This window comes from Oncorhynchus gorbuscha, linkage group LG20 (genome assembly GCF_021184085.1).
Source record: "Oncorhynchus gorbuscha isolate QuinsamMale2020 ecotype Even-year linkage group LG20, OgorEven_v1.0, whole genome shotgun sequence".
NCBI lineage: Eukaryota > Metazoa > Chordata > Actinopteri > Salmoniformes > Salmonidae > Oncorhynchus > Oncorhynchus gorbuscha.
This window is the reverse complement of record NC_060192.1, coordinates 13,557,262-13,576,097: the sequence shown is the minus strand read 5'-3', so window position 1 is coordinate 13,576,097 and position 18,836 is coordinate 13,557,262. Positions and strand designations below refer to the sequence as shown.

At 46.6% G+C, this 18,836-nt stretch overlaps 1 protein-coding gene across 1 annotated transcript in view; it reads right to left on the bottom strand.

Moving 5' to 3' along the window:
- Positions 1–539: 539 nt before the first annotated feature.
- Positions 540–18,836, bottom strand: part of LOC124007144 (transmembrane protein 132D-like) — a 64,018-nt gene continuing 45,721 nt past the window's right edge. The window contains 6 exon segments of the mRNA XM_046317477.1: positions 540–2,921; positions 4,066–4,257; positions 12,628–12,925; positions 13,896–14,056; positions 14,058–14,105; positions 17,935–18,078. Of these exon segments, the coding sequence (XP_046173433.1) occupies positions 1,455–2,921; positions 4,066–4,257; positions 12,628–12,925; positions 13,896–14,056; positions 14,058–14,105; positions 17,935–18,078 (2,310 nt within the window). The 3' untranslated portion in view covers positions 540–1,454.

Here is an 18,836-nt window from a genome sequence, read left to right as displayed (position 1 = left end):
TCGTCTTCTTTCTCTCTCACTCACTCATTCACTCTCTCTCACTTACTCCTATCACTCAAAATGGACCTCATTCAGTGGGTGACTTCAGTTCACGGGAAACACTTTTTTATGCCAATTCAATAGCAAAGTGACTTTTTCACTTTACGCAGCAGGTTAGGATAATTCATGTAGCAGGTTAGGAGATCAGGTTAAGGTTAGGAAAAGAGTTAGCAAAAATGCCCACCTAACCTGCTATGAAAATCACTTTGTATCAAAGTGGAGTGAAAAGTTCCTTCATTTCACAGGCCACATAGAGGAGGGGACCTCTGTAGCAAGACCTACTCTTGTGATGCCACTGACATATTGTACTGTATGCCACATGACATCCAGAGCAAACCAAAGCTCAGGGAATCTCACAATTTCCATTGTTTTTTATAGTAATAAACAAAGTATATTTTGGACAACTTCACCCATTATTATGTGTTTTGAATATAAAAATAATCACATTATTTTAAATAAAAAGGAATAATGGTGGAAGACAATACTGATGAAATTCTGCTCCCAAACCATCCATTTGGTCCTTCATTCAGTAATTTATTGGATAATCTCATAGGAATTGAACATCAAAACATCATTGCACAGACAGAGCACCATTCGTCTTCATTTACACATGAAATAATCCTCTCTTTTAAAATGTATTGCTCTGTGTTGAGGACAAGATTATATATATATATATATATATTTTTTTTTTCAAATGGAAGAACTCTTTCCCCCAAGACAATTCTTGTAGCAGAGGTATTTTCATTGTTTAGTTGATGCCAATATTCAATTCAAACTCTACATGACCATGAACTGTGTTTGCATAGCACATACAATTTGAATAAATGTCCATTCAAAAGGGTGGTCTGTATAAAATCATTTTTCCAATAATATTCATAAATATTGCATTTTCTCTGACCAATTGTACAAATGTTTAAACTATTCTGATGAGGAATCATACAAATATACAAAGGCTGGAAAGTATATAACCAACTACAAATAATGTCTTTCATATTGCAATTACCCTAACAACTGGTACAAAGTGAAATCTGAAGCTATTTTGTGGAGGAGTCATACAAATATATAAAAGCGAAAGGAAATTAAACATTATTAAACTGCATTTAAAACAGTGTAAACAATCATCTGTAGAAATATACATTTTTTACCATTCCATATTAATGAGGTCTGGTCATTCATTTGGTAATTTGGTCATGTGTGTAAATTGTTCATGTGTGTGATATAATATGTGTGACATAATATGTGTGATATAATGGAATGACAGTGTCCATACACCTATTCTGTGTATACTCTACCTACACAGTTTATACACTTAAACAGGTTCAGAACACACAAATGCATGTACACGCACACACACACACACAGACACGCACGCACGCACACACACGCACACACTCACACGCAACACACGTGGAATCTCACTTTGGCTCACCCAGGGGTCTGACTACAGGCCATGGCATGTCAGGTAGGGGCCCCTGAGGCTCCCCAGCTCCCCCAGCCTGACTAGGCCAGTTAAAGTCCACTTCGTTCCTCTTCAGGGCAGCCAGGTGCTTAATGTCCAGCGTGGTGAAGGTGGTGAACTGGACCTGGTTCCTCTTGCTGGTGGGGGAGTGGAGTGGATCGCTGCAGGTGGGCTTGGGTAGGAGGGTGGCTGAACGCTGGGCAGTGGTGTCCAGGGCGGAAACCTGCTGGGAGCTGGTCCTCCTTCCCAGGGTGGCTGTCCTCTCTGGGATAGCACTCATACTCAGACTGCTCTCCAGGGCCCGGTGGGTATCTATGGAACTGTGACTTTGCAGGCTGCAGTTGGACTCCATTGAGCGGTGGTTCTCCCGCTTGAGGGTGGAGACTTGGGGACCTGTGGTGGTCCCCAGCGACACCCAGTCATTCCTGTGCTCCTTAGGGCTGTTGGGATCTGGGTTGCCCTGGATGGGGGTCTTGTGGACCCGGAAGCAGAGGTTATAGGAGGTACAGTTTAGCAGGAAGGCCAGGATGGCCACCACGGAGACCCCCACCAGGGCGAAGATACCGATCTCTAAGTCTGACATGGCTCTAAATGTCCTCACCAGGTCACTCTCCACCACCAGCGGTGGCTTGGACTGCTTGGGCTGCTCTTTCTGGGGTGGTGCCTCTGCTTTGGGCATCTCTTTCTTCTGGTTTGGGTTTTCCACCAGGTTTCCCCAGTCTCTCCTCAGCCCCTGTCCTCTTCCCAGGGTTCTATCCCTGCCAGGTCTGCCAGTCATCAGAGGTTTGTCAGTGCCAGGTTTGCCCATGGTAGTGGTACTACTGTCAGTGTTGGTGGTAGTGGTGCTGATGGTAGAGATGCCACCTCCAGCCACTTCCTGAGCCCTGCTAGATGATGTGGTGACGTCAGTCATGATGGTCTCCTGGAGGTCTGGCACAGTGCTCCTGAACGAGCGTCTGTTTCCGCCCCCCTCAGTTAGAATCTGTGGTGAGGTCACAATGTGCTCAGGCTCTCGTTGTGATGCCACGACTGCTGTGGGCTCCCATGGTAATGTCACAACAGGCTTAGGCTCTCCCTCTGACTCTGAACCATCATTTCCATACTCAGCAACACCCCCACCAGTGTCCCCTCCGTCGGGCCTGCTGCCCATCTGGAAAGTGACCCTGAGAAGCCCGTTGCCCACCACCAGCTTGCTCTTTCTCTTGGACTTCTGGCACTCCTCACAAATCCTCAGCTCTGCCTTCACCAGCGCCCCCTGACCCTCGCCCTCCGCCACCATAAAAGCTGACTGGGGGGTCCGGCGCACAGTCGCCACTCTCTCGTCCCATGAAGTCACAGTCAGGGAGTAGACGCTGCGGTCGAAGAGGTCCAGAGGGGTCACTGAGCCATCACTGAACTGGACCCAGCAGCTGACCAGTGCCTCCTAAGGAGAGACAACACAGAGACTGGATCAGGAGAGGACAACGAAAATCCAAAATAGGACAAAATGCAACAATGGAATCAATATTCTCCCCAAGTTTTGTTTCCAAATATTCCCTCCCATAAATAGATCTTGTGATAATGCATGATAGTAGGTGGTAAATCAGGAGCAGAACTGATTCTGTATCTTTCCAAAGGATCCTCAAGCAACCCAATGGTTCACAATTCGAAAGTTATTTAATTTCCTGCCTCAGTGTTTCGTCGGTTGGGTTGCCATTTCAGATAATCCATCTTTTTGTTGGTGTCTAAGAACTGCCTCTGTTAATCTCTTTATAATTAGCTCGGCTATTGTACCACACACCACAGTCCTATCAAATCATGATTTGAAAATCAATTTAACCACAGGGGATCAATATCAATATACAGTAGATTCATAATAAACACTGTTTACAATAGCCACCAGAGGGCGCAATGTGGGTAATTACCCCCACCACAAGTCAGTCCAGTGACCATAGAACCAGAGAGCTGTAAACTGATATGAACGACTAGAGCAAGAAGCCTGGCCTATATTCTGAGGGGAAATACATTATGCATAGCCCAGAATTTTACATTAACACAGCCCATCACAGAAACAAATGGGCATGTGCGCGAGCTCCATTCTAATAGCTTGAGTATTGACTGGGTCAAGCTAGTGGTTCACCAGGCCCCAAGGCAGCACAGGGCTGCCATAATGCTGGCTATGAAGTATGGACAACTGCCTAATGGTTTCCCCGCTCACAGTTTGGGAAGTGTTTTTGAATGGGCATACTGCCCGGCTAATGTGTGAGCTGTTAAACTGTGTGCGTGCTCCCTGCCTGACTCACAGCGTGGCCACTGTACTACAGGCCTGAGCTGTGGACACCATTAAATCACACACACAGAAATCACAGGGACAAAACATATGCTACTAGACCACCAGGTTACACTGTGAAATTGATAATTTTCCTGCCCGATATCTATGAAGGGCTTTGAGGGTACAGTTTTCTAGCAGTGCCCCAGCTTCTGAATGGCACAATGTGTTGGGGTGGTTCTTTGGAAAAAGTATTATATTGGAAGTTCTATATTTTGCATAATAAGTTTAATACAGGTTTTATTTTACAGCTAGTTACCTGCTTGGGTTTCTGCATGACTTCCTGTGTGGTAGCCATGGCGACGATGGCCCTGTTACTCCCTGGGCTGAGCTGGAGGGACAGAGAGAGGCCAGACACCAGCTGCACTCCCAGCTCTGTCACGCTCACTTTGTCATCCAGTACCCTGACCATCCGCTCAGCCAGGATCGAGTCAGACAGAGGAGACATCACCTGCAACATCATACACACACATTAGTATACAAACAGACACATACAGCGCCTTAAGAAAGTATTCAAAACCTTGACTTTTTACACATTTTGTTGAATTACAAATTGGGATTCAATTAGGCCACTGAGAAACATTCAATGTTGTCTTGGTAAGCAACGGCAGTGTATATTTGGCCTCAGGTTTTCGGTTATTGTCCTGCTGAAAGGTGAATTTGTCTCCCAGTGTCTGTTAGAAAGCAGACTGTACCAGGTTTCCTCTAGGATTTGGCTTGTGCTGATCCCTCTAGTGGTGTGGGGGCTGTGCTTTGGCAAAGTGGTTGGGGTTATATCTTTCCTGTTTGGCCTTGTCCGGGGGTGTCCTCAGATGGGGCCACAGTGTCTCCTGACCCCTCCTGTCTCAGCCTCCAGTATTTATGCTGCAGTAGTTTATGTGTCGGGGGCTAGGGTCAGTTTGTTATATCTGGAGTACTTCTCCTGTCCTATTCGGTGTCCTGTGTGAATTTAAGTGTGCTCTCTCTAATTCTCTCTTTCTCTCGGAGGACCTGAGCCCTTGGACCATGCCTCAGGACTACCTGACATGATGACTCCTTGCTGTCCCCAGTCCACCTGGCCGTGCTGCTGCTCCAGTTTCAACTGTTCTGCCTTATTATTATTGGACCATGCTGGTCATTTATGAACATTTGAACATCTTGGCCATGTTCTGTTATAATCTCCACCCGGTACAGCCAGAAGAGGACTGGCCACCCCACATAGCCTGGTTCCTCTCTAGGTTTCTTCCTAGGTTTTGGCCTTTCTAGGGAGTTTTTCCTAGCCACCGTGCTTCTACACCTGCATTGTTTGCTGTTTGGGGTTTTAGGCTGGGTTTCTGTACAGCACTTTGAGATATCAGCTGATGTACGAAGGGCTATATTCATAAATTTGATTTGATTTGAATTAGCTCTATTACGTTTCTTTTTATGATAAAAAAAATCCCTAGTTCTTGTCGATGACAAGCATTCCCATAACATGATGCAGCCACCACCCTGAAGAGTGGTACTCAGTGATGTGTTGTGTTTACCCCAAACATAACACGTTGTATTCAGGACATAAAGTTGCCACATATGTTGAAGTTTTACCTTGGTGCCTTATTGCAAACAGTATGCATGTTTTGGAATATGTTTTTGATATACAGGCTTCCTTGGTTTCACTCTGTCATTTAGGTTAGTATTGTGGAGTAACTACAATGTTGTTGATCCATCCATCACCTTTGGCTTCTCTGGCAACGGAGTTAGGAAGGACGTCTCTATTTTTGTCGTGACTGGGTGTATTTATAGACCATCCAAATTGTAATGAATAACTTCACCATTGAGGGACCTTATAGATAATTGTATGTGTTGGGCACAGAGATGAGGTAGTCATTCAAAAATCAAGTTAATAGGATCGGACCCTTTTTTCAATTTTCGCCTAAAATGACATACCCAAATCTAATTGCCTGTAGCTCAGGACCTGAAGCAAGGATATGCATATTATTGACACCATTTGAAAGGAAATTCTTTGAAGTTTGTGGAAATGTGAAATGAATGTAGGAGAATATAATACATTAGATCTCGTAAAAGATAATACAAAGAATTTAAAAAATATATGTCATGCAGGTGAAAGAGGACCCAAAAGCGACTTAACAGAAACAGAGTTTATTCAAGTCCAAACAGAAAACGACAAATCCTGAATCCTTAACAGGAAATGTCCAAACAGGGAATAACAGAAATCCTCTAGTCTGTAGAGGGGAATAACAGGAGAAGCGGCCACAGACTGCAGGTCGCTTCGGGTAGGCGCAGGCCGTAGCTGACAGAGACACCTGCTCACACGCAGCATCTGATGAAGGCAAAAACACGACAGGACAGGGCGATACACAATCACAGCACGGTGAATTCTAAACAAGGAACCGACAGGACAGGAACGGAACACAAAGGAAGAAATAGGGACTCTAATCAGGGGAAAGGATCGGGAACAGGTGTGGGAAGACTAAATGATGATTAGGGGAATAGGAACAGCTGGGAGCAGGAACGGAACGATAGAGAGAAGAGAGAGCGAGAGAGTGAGAGAGGGAGGGGGAGAGAGAGGGATAGAAAGAGGGAAAGAACCTAATAAGACCAGCAGAGGGAAACGAATAGAATGGGGAGCACAGGGACAAGACATGATAATAAATGACAAACATGACAGTACCCCCCACTCACCGAGCGCCTCCTGGCGCACTCGAGGAGGAATCCTGGCGGCAACGGAGGAAATCATCGATGAGTGAACGGTCCAGCACGTCCCGAGACGGAACCCAACTCCTCTCCTCAGGACCGTAACCCTCCCAATCCACTAAGTATTGGTGACCCCGTCCCCGAGAACGCATGTCCATGATCTTATGTACCTTGTAAATAGGTGCGCTCTCGACAAGGACGGGAGGGGGGAGGGAAGACGAACGGGGGTGCGAAGAAAGGGCTTAACACAGGAGACATGGAAGACAGGATGGACGCGACGAAGATGTCGCGGAAGAAGCAGTCGCACAGCGACAGGATTGACGACCTGGGAGACACGGAACGGACCAATGAACCGCGGAGTCAACTTACGAGAAGCTGTCGTAAGAGGAAGGTTGCGAGTGGAAAGCCACACTCTCTGGCCGCAACAATACCTTGGACTCTTAATCCTGCGTTTATTGGCGGCTCTCACCGTCTGTGCCCTGTAACGGCAAAGTGCAGACCTCACCCTCCTCCAGGTGCGCTCACAACGTTGGACAAACGCTTGAGCGGAGGGAACGCTGGACTCGGCAAGCTGGGATGAGAACAGAGGAGGCTGGTAACCCAGACTACTCTGAAACGGAGATAACCCGGTAGCAGACGAAGGAAGCGAATTGGGAGCGTATTCTGCCCAGGGGAGCTGTTCTGCCCAAGACGCAGGGTTTCTGAAAGAAAGGCTGCGTAGTATGCGACCAATCGTCTGATTGGCCCTCTCTGCTTGACCGTTAGACTGGGGATGAAACCCGGAAGAAAGACTGACGGACGCACCAATCAAACGACAGAACTCCCTCCAAAACTGTGACGTGAATTGCGGGCCTCTGTCTGAAACGGCGTCTAACGGGAGGCCATGAATTCTGAATACATTCTCAATAATGATTTGTGCCGTCTCCTTAGCGGAAGGAAGTTTAGCGAGGGGAATGAAATGTGCCGCCTTAGAGAACCTATCGACAACCGTAAGAATCACAGTCTTCCCCGCAGACAAAGGCAGACCGGTAATGAAGTCTAAGGCGATGTGAGACCATGGTCGAGAAGGAATGGGGAGCGGTCTGAGACGACCGGCAGGAGGAGAGTTACCCGACTTAGTCTGCGCGCAGTCCGAACAAGCAGCCACGAAACGGCGCGTGTCACGCTCCTGAGTCGGCCACCAAAAGCGCTGGCGAATAGACGCAAGAGTGCCTCGAACACCGGGATGACCAGCTAACTTGGCAGAGTGAGCCCACTGAAGAACAGCCAGACGAGTGGAAACAGGAACGAAAAGGAGGTTACTAGGACAAGCGCGCGGCGACGCAGTGTGCGTGAGTGCTTGCTTAACCTGTCTTTCAATTCCCCAGACTGTTAACCCGACAACACGCCCATAAGGAAGAATCCCCTCGGGATCAGTAGAAGCCACAGAAGAACTAAACAGACGGGATAAGGCATCAGGCTTGGTGTTCTTGCTACCCGGACGGTAAGAAATCACAAACTCGAAACGAGCGAAAAAAACAACGCCCAACGAGCTTGACGGGCATTAAGTCGTTTGGCAGAACGGATGTACTCAAGGTTCTTATGGTCTGTCCAAACGACAAAAGGAACGGTCGCCCCCTCCAACCACTGTCGCCATTCGCCTAGGGCTAAGCGGATGGCGAGCAGTTCACGGTTACCCACATCATAGTTGCGCTCAGATGGCGACAGGCGATGAGAAAAATAAGCGCAAGGATGAACCTTATCGTCAGACTGGAAGCGCTGGGATAGAATGGCTCCCACGCCTACCTCTGAAGCGTCAACCTCGACAATGAATTGTCTAGTGACGTCAGGAGTAACGAGGATAGGAGCGGACGTAAAACGTTCTTTTAGAAGATCAAAAGCTCCTGGGCGGAACCGGACCACTTAAAACACGTCTTGACAGAAGTAAGAGCTGTGAGAGGGGCAGCAACTTGACCGAAATTACGAATGAAACGCCGATAGAAATTAGCGAAACCTAAAAAGCGCTGCAACTCGACACGTGACCTTGGAACGGGCCAATCACTGACAGCTTGGACCTTAGCGGAATCCATCTGAATGCCTTCAGCGGAAATAACGGAACCGAGAAAAGTAACGGAGGAGACATGAAAAGAACACTTCTCAGCCTTTACGTAGAGACAATTCTCTAAAAGGCGCTGTAGAACACGTCGAACGTGCTGAACATGAATCTCGAGTGACGGAGAAAAAATCAGGATATCGTCAAGATAGACAAAAACAAAGATGTTCAGCATGTCTCTCAGAACATCATTAACTAATGCCTGAAAAACAGCTGGCGCATTGGCGAGACCGAACGGCAGAACCCGGTACTCAAAATGCCCTAACGGAGTGTTAAATGCCGTTTTCCACTCGTCCCCCTCTCTGATGCGCACGAGATGGTAAGGTCCAACTTAGTAAAGCACCTGGCTCCCTGCAGAATCTCGAAGGCTGATGACATAAGGGGAAGCGGATAACGATTCTTAACCGTTATGTCATTCAGCCCTCGATAATCCACGCAGGGGAGCAGAGTACCGTCCTTCTTCTTAACAAAAAAGAACCCCGCCCCGGCCGGAGAGGAAGAAGGCACTATGGTACCGGCGTCAAGAGACACAGACAAATAATCCTCGAGAGCCTTACGTTCGGGAGCCGACAGAGAGTATAGTCTACCTCGAGGAGGAGTGGTCCCCGGAAGGAGATCAATACTACAATCATACGACCGGTGAGGAGGAAGGGAGTTGGCTCGGGACCGACTGAAGACCGTGCGCAGATCATGATATTCCTCCGGCACTCCTGTCAAATCGCCAGGTTCCTCCTGAGAAGTAGGGACAGAAGAAACGGGAGGGATGGCAGACATTAAACACTTCACATGACAAGAAACGTTCCAGGATAGGATAGAATTACTAGACCAATTAATAGAAGGATTATGACATACTAGCCAGGGATGACCCAAAACAACAGGTGTAAACGGTGAACGGAAAATCAAAAAAGAAATAGTCTCACTGTGGTTACCAGATACTGTGAGGGTTAAAGGTAGTGTCTCAAATCTGATACTGGGAAGATGACTACCATCTAAGGCGAACATGGGCGTAGGCTTCTCTAACTCTCTGAAAGGAATGTCATGTTTCCGAACCCATGCTTCGTCCATGAAACAACCCTCAGCCCCAGAGTCTATCAAGGCACTACATGTAGCACCCGAACCGGTCCAGCGTAGATGGACCGACAAAGTAGTACAGGATTTTGATGGAGAGACTTGAGTAGTTGCGCTCACCTGTAGCCCTCCGCTTACAGATGAGCTCTGGCTTTTACTGGACATGAATTAACAAAATGTCCAGCAACTCCGCAATAGAGGCACAGGCGGTTGGTGATCCTCCGTTCCCTCTCCTTAGTCGAGATGCGAATCCCTCCCAGCTGCATGGGCTCAGTCTCAAAGCCAGAGGAGGGAGATGGTTGCGATGCGGAGCAGGGAAACACCGTTGATGTGAGCTCTCTTCCACGAGCCCGGTGACGAAGATCTACCCGTCGTTCTATGCGGATGGCGAGAGCAATCAAAGAGTCCACATCTGAAGGAACCTCCCGGGAGAGAATCTCATCCTTAACCACTGCGTGGAGTCCCTCCAGAAAACGAGCGAGCAGCGCCGGCTCGTTCCACTCACTAGAGGCAGCAAGAGTGCGAAACTCAATAGAATAATCCGTTATGGACCGTTCACCTTGGCATAAGGAAGCCAGGGCCCTAGAAGCCTCCCTACCAAAAACTATACGGTCAAAAACCCGAATCATCTCCTCTTTAAAGTTCTGGAACTTGTTAGAGCAATCAGCCCTTGCCTCCCAGATAGCTGTGCCCCATTCTCGAGCCCGGCCAGTAAGGAGTGAAATGACGTAAGCAACCCGAGCTCTCTCTCTAGAGTATGTGTTGGGTTGGAGAGAGAACACAATCTCACACTGCGTGAGAAAGGAGCGGCACTCAGTGGGCTGCCCGGAGTAGCAAGGTGGGTTATTAACCCTAGGTTCTGGAGGCTCGGCAGGCCAGGAAGTAACAGGTGGCACGAGACGTAGACTCTGGAACTGTCCAGAGAGGTCGGAAACCTGAGCGGCCAGGTTCTCCACGGCATGGCGAGCAGCAGACAATTCCTGCTCGTGTCTGCCGAGCATGGCTCCTTGGATCTCGACGGCAGTGTAACGAGCGTCTGAAGTCGCTGGGTCCATTCCTTGGTCGGTTCTTTCTGCCATGCAGGTGAAAGAGGACCCAAAAGCGACTTAACAGAAACAGAGTTTATTCAAGTCCAAACAGAAAACGACAAATCCTGAATCCTTAACAGGAAATGTCCAAACAGGGAATAACAGAAATCCTCTAGTCTGTAGAGGGGAATAACAGGAGAAGCGGCCACAGACTGCAGGTCGCTTCGGGTAGGCGCAGGCCGTAGCTGACAGAGACACCTGCTCACACGCAGCATCTGATGAAGGCAAAAACACGACAGGACAGGGTGATACACAATCACAGCACGGTGAATTCTAAACAAGGAACCGACAGGACAGGAACGGAACACAAAGGAAGAAATAGGGACTCTAATCAGGAGAAAGGATCGGGAACAGGTGTGGGAAGACTAAATGATGATTAGGGGAATAGGAACAGCTGGGAGCAGGAACGGAACGATAGAGAGAAGAGAGAGCGAGAGAGTGAGAGAGGGAGGGGGAGAGAGAGGGATAGAAAGAGGGAAAGAACCTAATAAGACCAGCAGAGGGAAACGAATAGAATGGGGAGCACAGGGACAAGACATGATAATAAATGACAAACATGACAATATATTTTTGTATCATCTTTGAAATGCAAGAGAAAGGCCTCAATGTATTATTCCATCTTTGGCACAATTTAGATTTTGGACACTAGATGGCAGCAGTGTATGTGCAACATGTTAGACTGATCCAATGCACCATTGTATTTCTGTTCAAAATGTTGTATCATGTCTGCCCAAATGTGCCTAATTGGTTTATTAATGCATTTTCAAGTTCATAACTGTGCACTCTCATCAAACAATAGCAAGCTATTATTTCACTGTAATAGCTACTGTAAACTAGACAGTGCAGTAAGATTAACAATAATTTAAGCTTTCTGCCCATATCAGATGGGTCTATGTCCTGGGAAATGTTCTTGTTACTTACAAATCAAATAAATTGTATAAGCCACATGCGCAAAATACAACAGGTGTAGACCTTACAGTGAAATGTTCACTTACGAGCCCCTAACCAACAATACAGTTTTAAAAAATGTGTAAAGGAATACGAAATAAAAGTAACCTGTAATTACTGAGCAGCAGTAAAATAACAATAGTGAACATATATACAGGGGGGTATTGGTACAGAGTCAATGAGAGGGGGCACCGGTTAGTTGAGGTAATATGTACATGTAGGTAGAGTTATTAAAGTGACTATGCATAGATGATGATAACAGAGAGTTGCAGTGGTATAAAAGAGAGGGGGGGGGGGGCAATGCAAATAGTCTAGGTAGCCATTTGATTAGATGTTCAGGAGTCTTATGGCTTGGGGGTAGAAGCTGTTTAGAAGCCTCTTGGACCAAGACATGGCGCTCTGGTACCACTTGCCATGTGGTAGCAGAGAGAACAGTCTATGACTTGGGTAGCTGGAGTCTTTGACAATTTTTTCGGCCTTCCTCCGACACCAAGGTCCTGGATTGCAGGAAGCTTGGCACCAGTGATGGACTGGGCCATTCGCACAACCCTCTGTAGTGCCTTGCGACCAGGGGCCGAGCAGTTGCTATACCAGGCAGTGATGCAACCAGTCAGAATGCTGTCGACGGTGCAGCTGTAGAACCTTTTGAGGCTCTGAGGACCCATACCAAATCTTTTCAGTCTCACCTCATGCTAATGACATTAGCGCACGTTGGTTCAACTGTCCCGCGCGGGGACATTTCAGCTTTTCATTTTAATAAAATGTGTAATAATTTAAAAAACAAACATAATTCCACTCCGACATTACGGGGTATTATGTGTAGGCCAGTGACACAAAATCTCAATAGAATCCATTTTAAAGGCAGGCTGTAACACGCCAAAATGTGGACAAAATCAAGGGTTTGAATACCTTCTGAAGGCATTGTATGTACACACGCATACAAACACATTACCTGTAGTGTCGTGGTCCCTGCAGCGCGTCCCTGCAGTACAGTCCCAGCCTGTAGTCTGGCTATAGCTGGGTCTCTCACCCTGAAAGAGTAACGCACCAGCCTGGTGACATCCACCTGCCAGTCTGTCCCCAGGAAACTCTCCAAAGCCCCCCCCACTTTCCCTGCCATGGGGTCTGGAGCTGGGTCCGACGGCTCAGCTACAAAGGGTGTGAGCACCCTAACCACAGTGTGTTGGTACTGTAGCATGCAGCCTCTGCCCTTCCTCATCTCCTCCTCTTCCTCACTGTCCCAGCTGGTCCTGAGACACACACACACACAGACACAGGGTATTTATGGCTATGACCAGAGTAATGCAAGACAAAACATAATTTTATAAATTTTGTAAACCGGGTAGTTTTGATACTGGGTGCTAATTAGCTCAACCCAACCACCCACCCGTGTGTATATGAGACAATATTAGCCATATATCACACCCCTTAGGGCCTTATTGCTTAAGTATACTTAAACCAAGAACTGACAGATGTCTTCAAAAAATAACTGAGGGTTAAATGGATTTGGGTAGCTGGCTCTGAAACCAGCCAAAACCATGTTAAGATATCGCCAGAGAAAAACAACAACACCCTACACAATCCATCCATCCACGTCAGTGTATTGAGTGAGAACCAGGCAGCGGTACGACACTCAGTATTGAGAGAGACCCTACTGACCTGTTTCCTGAGAGCAAGTCTATACAGTCCCATCTACAGGGCATAACACACTTATGTAACTAACAGTGATGTGATTATAGTTGATTATTATAGAGTCTCTCTGTAATATGCATTAGGCAAGGCTGGTAAGCTGGGGGATTTCCATTCCGTACCCTCTCTGTCATAGTACTTACTGCACTGCTTGCATTTATGAATTCATCTATCTGTCTGAACAGCACAGCTCTAGTTTATGAGGCTGGTAAACAAACACTATTTTGTGGTTTAGGGGTTTAGGATTCTGGGTATAGCTCTGTGAAATCCTACTTACATTTAATGTTCTTTGATTTCATCCTTTGTCACTATGCAGTGGGTCACTACCAGTAGCTCTTGTGATTATTTTTTATGACGTTTGTACAACTCACAATTTATTAAATCCTTCTTTAAAATGTAATGAAAGCCAAACTCAGGCAGGTCATGGCATCAGCTCTCCCATTCTGTACTATGGCTATAAAATAGCATTGGCCGAGATGAAAGCTCTACTAACATCGATATGTGGAGAGTTGTTAACAAACAAAACCATACCTCTTGTTGCCAGCGGCCACCGGGACCCTCCAGCCCTTGATCTGGCTGAGCTCGGGGTCAGGCACGTCGATGACCAGGGGGAGGCGGGGCATCCACACACTCATCTCCAGCTGGGCGCTCAGGTAGCTGTAGGTGAAGTTGAGTACCATCCTCACCCTCCCCCCTCGTCTCCTTCCCGTTCACAAACACATAGTCACAACGATCCGACACCTGGACGGGGGGGGGGGGGGGTGGTGGTGGTTGAGTTAAAGAACACAACCTCTCCATGTGGAGTTATTTAAGTGGTTAGCAAGCGTTCTATCAAACGTGAGGTCCCTGTGCCCATAGTCACATACTGTATGCTTATCCATCTAAGTGCCGAGAGAGAGAAGAGAGAAAGAGCATGCTGTGGAACCATCTTACTGTATCTGTGTTTATGTGTATAGAAATGTATCCATGCTCGGGGATCATCCTTTACCCTGACCCAGTGAGGTGCTTTACTCTAATAGGGGTCACTGATCGGGAAGAGAGAGTGATATGAAAGAAACTGGATACAGTTCCAGGGCTTACCTTGAAAAGACTCTCTCTCTCGTGTTTGGTGCATGCTGGGAATTGTGTGAGTGAGTGTGAGCGCTGTGTAGAGTTAGATATCTTGGTTTTTCTTTTACGTTTCTTTTCTTCCTATGCATTATTAAGGTTATCATTATTTTTATTTAGTTGTTGTGGTAGAATTAAGTGTATTGTTTTTAGTGTCGAAATTACCCTGGTTTTGGCAGGGATGGTGACCTCACAGCTTTAGGCTTTTTTGGCGGGGATGACTTCGACACAGCTTTAGGTGTGTTACTGAAGCTACTGTGGAGGAGATTCTGGTCGCCGTAGGAGAGAAGGTAGGATATGAGAATGTTGCTTATGTGTCATGGATGAATAAAGCCGTGGTGGTCAAGTATGACAACAGATTGTATATGGCTCGTACAGGTAGTCAACGGTGTTCTGAGTGTGATGATGTTGGCCATAAGCGACATGCTTGCCCGAAAAGGGAGAAGGCAGAGGGAGGTGCGCAGGTGGTCCTCTGGGCCCACTGATGTAGGAAGAGATGGGCCGACAGTGGTAGAGCAGCCACAATTTTTTTTACATTTTTTCAATTTTACCTTTATTTAACTAGGCAAGTATGAGTGCTGGGGTACAGGAGGGGGTGCAGGTGGGGCTAGTCTCCCAGGTAGTGGAGGAGATGCCTGGTACGAGTGATTGGGTGCAAGTGGGGAGTATTGAGAGGGATGTGGTAGAAGGGAGTCAGTGGTCTGTGGCCTCAGTTGAGGAGGATCAGGAGAAGGATATGGATATCTCTTGATATGATAGCAGCTGGTCCACGACTCGAATTTACAATCTAGTGGAGGTAAATGGGTTCCTGGATCAGACTGGATCAGACTTTTAGGAAATCTGTCAAATTGGCAGATTTGTTTTGACATTGATACGTTAGTGAGGTCAGCTGTGATGTTACAGAAGACGGTGGGGTTAGACCAGTTGAACGTGAAGAAGCATTTTCACTTGAGGAAATGTGTTACTGCTGTCACAGCAGCAAAAGGTAGTGGGAAACGTGGTCAGGTTAATAGAAAATTAAAACAATGATGATGATCATGCCTCATAGGGTGTCTATTTTCTCTTTGGTTTCTTCTGCTTTTCCTTTCTCTTTTCTATATGGAGGTACTAAGGAAAGGTTATCTCAATATTCATGGGGGAAGGGACAGGAATAAGAGGGCTTGGGTATTAGAAGTAATGAAACAGAAAAGGCTTAATGTAGTTTTTCTACAGGAGACATAGTGATGAGGCTAATGAGGTTGACTGGGGTATGTGGTTGGAGGGGCGGCATGTACTCAGTCATGGTACTAATTTCAGTGCTGGGGTGGCAATTTTGTTTTCCTCAGGCTAAGGGGTGAATGTGGCATCTACAACAGAGATTGTCAAGGGTTGGGTTTTATTGGTCAAGGTGGATGTTATGGGTTTTTTATTTGTTTTTTAATGTTTATGCTCCTAATGAGGGTACAGAGCATATTGCTGTATTTGATAAAATAAAGGAAACCTTAAGACAGTGTGACCAAGAGGGGTGCATGGTTTTAGGGGGGGACTGGAATTGTACAGTAGATTTTACTGTTGACCGCACTGCTGAAGAACCTCATCTGCGGTCAGCAACTTGCCTGTCTGGTCTATTACCTGAGTTTGAGCTTTCTGATGTGTAGAGAGTAAAGAATGCAAAAGTTAGGCAGTACACATGGCTAAAAGTTAATGAAGGTCGTGTCATTGCAGCAAGGTTAGATAGGTTGTATGTATCTGATCACTACTGTAGTAGGGTTGGAAGGTTAGACAGGTTGTATGTATCTGATCACTACTGTTGTAGGGATGGAAGGTGTGACATTACTCCTGTGGGTTTCTCTGATCAACATATTGTTACTGTTGATATTCACTTGTCCTGTCCACTAAGGTCATCATCTTACTGGTATTTTAATGTTAAGTTGTTACATGATGTCATGTTTTGGGAGGGTGTATTGGTGAAAGGGTGTGCCAGACTGTCAAGGTGGGAATGGTTGCTACCCAGCTGTCTTATAGGGGAAGGGTACTGGTAGCTAATAATCTTGCTGCCTCTATCCTGTGGCACAGACTAATGATTTTACAGCCACCGGGGGGGTCTGATACAAGAGCTTCAGAGGACCCTTGTCAATTTCTTCTGGTCTGGACGACATTGGATTAAAGCTTTAGCCCTGTACTTGCCACTGCACGAGGGTGGGCAAGGTTTGGTGGACATTTCTTCCAGGATCATGGCTTTCCGTCTTCAAGCAGCCCAGAGACTGTTGTACTGTGACGGTTCTAGCTGGGTCGACACAGCCTACACATTGATGAGGAGAGCGGGCTGTTTGGGCTAAGACAAGCACATTTTCCTCTTAAAGCTGGAGGGGGGTGATTTGCCTGGCCTGACTCCATTTTATGAGTATGTTATGCAGGCTTGGAGAGTTCTTGTCAAGTCCCGTAAGGCCTGCACGCCACCAGGGATGTGGCATTTTGAAGAGCCTCTTTCACAAACTGCCTAATGAAAAGAGGACAGCTGACCTCCAATGGAGGATAATACATGGAGCCATAGCCACCAATATGCATCTGGTTCACCTGCATCCTACTGTTGGGGAAGGGTGTCCTTTATGCATCTGGTACACCTGCATCCTACTGTTGGGGAAGGGTGTCCTTTATGCATCTGGTACACCTGGATCCTACTGTTGGGGAAGGGTGTCCTTTATGCATCTGGTACACCTGGATCCTACTGTTGGGGAAGGGTGTCCTTTATGCATTTGGTACACCTGGATCCTACTGTTGGGGAAGGGTGTCCTTTATGCATCTGGTACACCTGGATCCTACTGTTGGGGAAGGGTTTCCTTTATGCATCTGGTACACCTGAATCCGACAGCTGGGGAAGGGTTTCCTTTATGCATCTGGTACACCTGGATCCGACAGTTGGGGAAGGGTTTCCTTTATTCATCTTTTTATCCTACTGTTGGGGAAGGGTTTCCTTTATGCATCTGGTATACCTGGATCTGACAGTTGGGGAAGGGTGTCCTTTCTGTGCTGGGTGTGAAACTCTGGCACATCTGTTTTTACAGTGTCCCAGATTGGTTGGGATGATTGACCTGATCACTTCTTGGTTCTCAGCTTTGGGAGAGGTTTTCTTTTCCCAACTGTTTATATTTGGTCTAAAGTACAGGTTTAGTCGAAGGGGTGTAGTTATTTTGCTTAATTATGTGTTAGGGGCAGCTAAATTAGCAATATGGAAGACCCGAAAGAACAGTATTTGGGGACAGCCTATTACAAACTGGTTAACAATATTGATCTGTTTATGAGTATATGGGGTATTCAGAGTTTGTTGTGTTTAGTTACTGTGGAGGAGGATTTGGTGTTTTTAATTGATGTGTAACTATGGTTTTGTATGAGTTTTTATTGTGTTGTGGGTGCCCATACCCAACTTGTTATCTTGCAACATAGGGAAACAGTGAATATTGAAAAAGGGGTTCCAATGCTGTACCTTCAGCACATTTTCATCAGTGGACCTGCAGTTGGTGTAGTTGGTGACATCAGTGACGGAGCCATCAGCCTCCACAGCCAGAGTCCTGACTGGGACAGACACCTTCTTAGCAGTCAGAACAGCTGTGTTCAGCACGTCACTGTCCTACAAGGGGGTAAGACAGGACACAGCGACCGTGTGAGGCAGGCAGGCAGGCAGATTATCATACAAATACATACACAAACTGGCATGTACTGTACATTCACATGCATGCACCAATGCATGCCCACACACAATCACATGCACACACATTACCTTGTACTGTTTATTGTGTTTAACTGCTAGGTATAACTTCTCAACATGAATAGACAAGTCAACGTTGATCCACGGCTGATGAAATCTCTCTTGTAGCTCCATAACCTCTCTTTGAACATTGATTCAAAATAGTTTTCTGGTCGTGATGCTCTCTAATAAAATGTCTTCCTAATCTAGGAGTTGTAGGGGTGGATACAGTGGCTGATGACTGTATGCCCTGGCCTGGTGTAGATTTAACTGAAGCACTCAACAGATGTTGCAGGGCAGCCTGTCAGCTGTTCTAAACTCAGCAGCACAGCACAACAGCTGCTGACCGCGATTCAGAAAGGACAAGCTCTAGTTCTGCCTCTGAAAGACACCCAAACCTAACTGACTATTGGTACAAACCTACTGTACTGAAGCAATTCAATGGGATTTGTGCCACAAACACTGTTGTGAATGTGTGAAGTACTCACAAACGTAATGGAAGTGTGCTTGATTTCGGTCACAAGTTTGCAGGTGGTATTAGCGTCTTCTGACAATCCAGATCTGTACTTAGTACATACTTAGGGAGACATTTTATAAATCAATATGCATTGTGGCTTCATTAAAAAGATGATCCATTCCTA